The 3,220-nt window shown below is 55.6% G+C and overlaps 2 protein-coding genes across 2 annotated transcripts in view; one reads left to right on the top strand and one right to left on the bottom strand.

Annotated features, from left to right (window-relative positions):
• MVB12A (multivesicular body subunit 12A) overlaps window positions 1-694 on the top strand; it is a 3,176-nt gene extending 2,482 nt beyond the window's left edge. The window contains exons 7-9 of the mRNA XM_021382726.1: window positions 205-269; window positions 347-397; window positions 484-694. Of these exons, the coding sequence (XP_021238401.1) occupies window positions 205-269; window positions 347-397; window positions 484-546 (179 nt within the window). The 3' untranslated portion in view covers window positions 547-694. The remainder of the gene's footprint in view (window positions 1-204; window positions 270-346; window positions 398-483) is intronic.
• Window positions 695-1,006: 312 nt separating this feature from the next.
• Window positions 1,007-3,220, bottom strand: part of ATP13A1 (ATPase 13A1) — a 14,665-nt gene continuing 12,451 nt past the window's right edge. The window contains exons 22-26 of the mRNA XM_021382723.1: window positions 2,909-3,105; window positions 2,573-2,715; window positions 1,969-2,080; window positions 1,575-1,718; window positions 1,007-1,365 (exon numbers count right to left, since the gene is read on the bottom strand). Coding sequence (XP_021238398.1) covers window positions 1,255-1,365; window positions 1,575-1,718; window positions 1,969-2,080; window positions 2,573-2,715; window positions 2,909-3,105 — 707 coding nt within the window. The 3' untranslated portion in view covers window positions 1,007-1,254. The remainder of the gene's footprint in view (window positions 1,366-1,574; window positions 1,719-1,968; window positions 2,081-2,572; window positions 2,716-2,908; window positions 3,106-3,220) is intronic.

Genomic DNA, 3,220 nt, shown 5'->3' with positions numbered 1-3,220 from the left:
CACAGCTGATTCCACACAGCTGATTCCACACAGCTGCTCCCTTTAAACACTGGCACCCAGAGAAGATGTCAGAGTTTTCTTTTAGCGAGACTTCCTTCTCCCTTCCTGGAAGCCCATCTGAAAGCCCTCACCTTCTCAAGGCCGCGCTTGCTTTCAGAGTGGCTCCTTTCTTGTTATTAAAATCTTTGCCCCTTCTCTTTCCAGCAATGGATGGAGTCCCTTTCACACTACACCCCAAATTCGAACGCAGTCCCAGATCTGACAGCAGCGTGAGTGTTCCTTCCAGCTGCTCTTGCTCCCACCCTCACCTCACGACCGCTCTGCGCTAAAACCCATTTCATTCCAGGCCCTGCTCGCCGACCTGACTGTCAAATCGCTCGCTGACATCGAGAAGGAGGTAATCACCCACCCTCATCCTTTTGGGGTGGGTGGTAACGCTCCGAATTTCCCAAACCTCACTGTTTTGTCTCCGCTTGCTTTCAGTACAACTACACTTTTGTGGTGGAAAGGACGGCGGCCGCCCGCCTCCCTCCCTCCATCTGCTGACACCGCTCAGCGCCGCCAGGACGCCAAGCGCTGACCCACGCTCCCTCCCCGCTTCCACCTCGGGGGACCTGGAACAACCTCGTTAAGATCCAATTAGAGGAAGTGCTGAGGGACAACAATAAAGGCGTTTCTCTCATCGCCTGCCCAAGTATTTTCGTGATGCTTTCGGCACGCGCCGCCGCAATCGAGGAGTTCCTGGCGCTGTTGCTGCTGCGATTGGAAGCGCGGGGCAGTGAGGGGTGGGAGTGTGGGGCAGCGTGGGTGGCAGTGGGTTTGTTCATGGCGGTGTTTCTTCTCCTGTGCTTTGCCAACGCTACAGCTCTACTCTGAACATCGGCTCCTGTCGGATTTTAGTGTTGCTGGTGTGTAGGAACTCCCACCTTTGAGCCTCCTCCTCCCTTCTCTATGTACTCGGCCTGCGCTCGACCCCGTTTAAAAACATCACAGAGCGAGTCCCAGCCGCATTTCAAAATACATCGGGTTTGATTTTTAGTTACCAAATTCTGTAAACGTCTCCTCGAGCGGGGCAGTACAAAACTCCCACCAGGTGCTGCGTCCTGGGAACACGAAAAAGTCATTTCACAGAGTTGATTTCCACGTGAGACGGGAGGAAAACCCTCCCCGGAGCTCAAGAGTTGCTCTCAAATCATAGGGATGATTTCTTTTCTTTGGGGGGGGGGTGCCCCCAGCAGGGCCCTGGCGCTGTGTTCAGGAAGGCACTTTGAGTTTTGCTCTCCCCAGCAGGAACTGAAGGATGCGGTCCACCAACAAGGCGAGGAAGAAGTCGGCCAGCAGCACCTCCGTGATGACGATCTTGAACTGGGAAACCAAAGCAATGGTGAGCGCTGATCCTCCCCTGCCCCCGTCGCCCCGAAGCAGCATCGCAAAACCACAGAGGTGCTGAGCACCGAACCCCTCAAGCTGCTGCAGCTCTGCACGCTCCACTTAAGAGCTATTTTCTGCTGGCTGCGAGAGCTTCGTGAGGGCAGGCTCTGGGGGAAGCGCAGCCAAGTGCCGCGCGCGCTCACCTCGGTAGGGATTTCCACCAGCCCAAACTGTTCGTTGAACTCGGGCGACGAGCCCGTGAGCAGCCCCACGATGGCCAGCCCTGAGAGGAGGATGCTCCACAGCAGCGGTTTGTTCTCCTGCAGGCTCTCCATGAAGGGATGGCCCTAAAAAAAAAAGTGGGGATGAACCATCAGCGAGCGCTGCTGTGCTCGCAGAACGTTCAGGTTAGGGGATGTGGAGTTTGGGGCACGCGGCTCGTTCCAACTTGGTGCCAGAAGTGGGAGCTTTTCAATGCAGAACACTGACCCCAACCCCCCAGCCCCCATAGGTTGTAATTAGAGAAAAGCAGTGCTTTGTTTGAGGGCATCTGAGTGCTAAAATTGCTCCTCCAGCTGTGACCGAAGCGTGGCTTGCCTTGTAGTTGATGGCGAACGTGGCCATCTGCATCGCCATCGACATGATGTACACGGTGCTGTTCACGAGGCTGGGCTCAAACTCCTTGTACAGATCCACAAACTCTTCCCGTCTAAAAGAGAGCAGAGCTGCAGAGATCAGCAGGATCACCACGAGCAAAGCTTCCCCCAACCCCCCCCCCCCACTCCCTAACCCTGATTTATTTGTTGTTATGCACAAATTCGGCTGGACAACGGCGCTCTGCTTTCACAGCACCCTGCTGCAAGCACGGCTTAATGGGAATGGCAGAACTCGAGGGGTTGGTAGGGAACTCTTGGCCACAGATCAAAAATCAAGTGGAAAAAATATATATATTTACAAAAAAAAAGGCTTTCCAGCAGTCCCCCCCATTGGTGTTTTTTCTTTTTCAAGAGGAAGAGCAGCGTGTGACACCTTTCCCCATTCTCCTCCTTTAAGAACAGTGGTGCTTAGGGACGTGGGGTGATGGCTGAGGACCTTCAGAGCTCTGTTCTAATTTATGATCGTTCTCTGGTAACCCGTAGCTTTTCTAACCTTAACGACTCTAGGATGAGCTGCTCCTGTAGCTGGAGGAAGGGACACTTACTTGGAACCACTGCGCACCTGGGCACCGCGGTACAGGTAAACGAGGCTGAGGAAATGCACCAGGAACTGCAGCAGCACCGTCAGCACCGTGTAGAGGTTGAAGATGTTGGGCAGCGGGCGCTCCTTGGACAGAGTCTTCAAAGGCTGGGAGCAAAAAGCAAGCGGGGTCGGCTAGAGCGCTTCCGACCTCTCCACGCAGTTTTCCACCGCTCCGGGCTTGTTTGTGAATTAAAAAACAGCTTCGTTTTGGAGAGGGGCACTCTTGCAGTCGTCCCAACGGGAGGAACACGGACCCCGGGTGCTGCCCCAACGCGCTGCCCTCCCCCCTGCCCCGTACCTTTGACCTGGAGATGAAAAGGAAGCAGCCAGCCAGCAGCAGCCCCTGCAGCGTGGCCTGGAAGTCGCTGAACTTCACCCCTTCCAAGTAGAGGACGCTCTGGCTGTAGGCCAGGATCAGGGCGTTCAGGGCGAGGATCTTGAACATCTGGAGCGTCGTCACGAGCGTGCAGCGGCCTTGCTTGATCACGTGGCAGACTGAGGAGCAAGAGGAAGCGGAACAGAAGAGCTTGGGGGGGGGCTTTGTGCCTCAGCCCTCTTCTGAAGCGGCACAGGGGGAGGATCAGCAGAGCATCCCCCCCCCCACAGGAGA

Source organism: Numida meleagris, unplaced genomic scaffold (assembly GCF_002078875.1).
Source record: "Numida meleagris isolate 19003 breed g44 Domestic line unplaced genomic scaffold, NumMel1.0 unplaced_Scaffold283, whole genome shotgun sequence".
Taxonomy (NCBI): Eukaryota; Metazoa; Chordata; class Aves; order Galliformes; family Numididae; genus Numida; species Numida meleagris.
The sequence above is the reverse complement of the archived record's forward strand: the minus strand, read 5'-3'. Positions and strand labels throughout refer to the sequence as shown.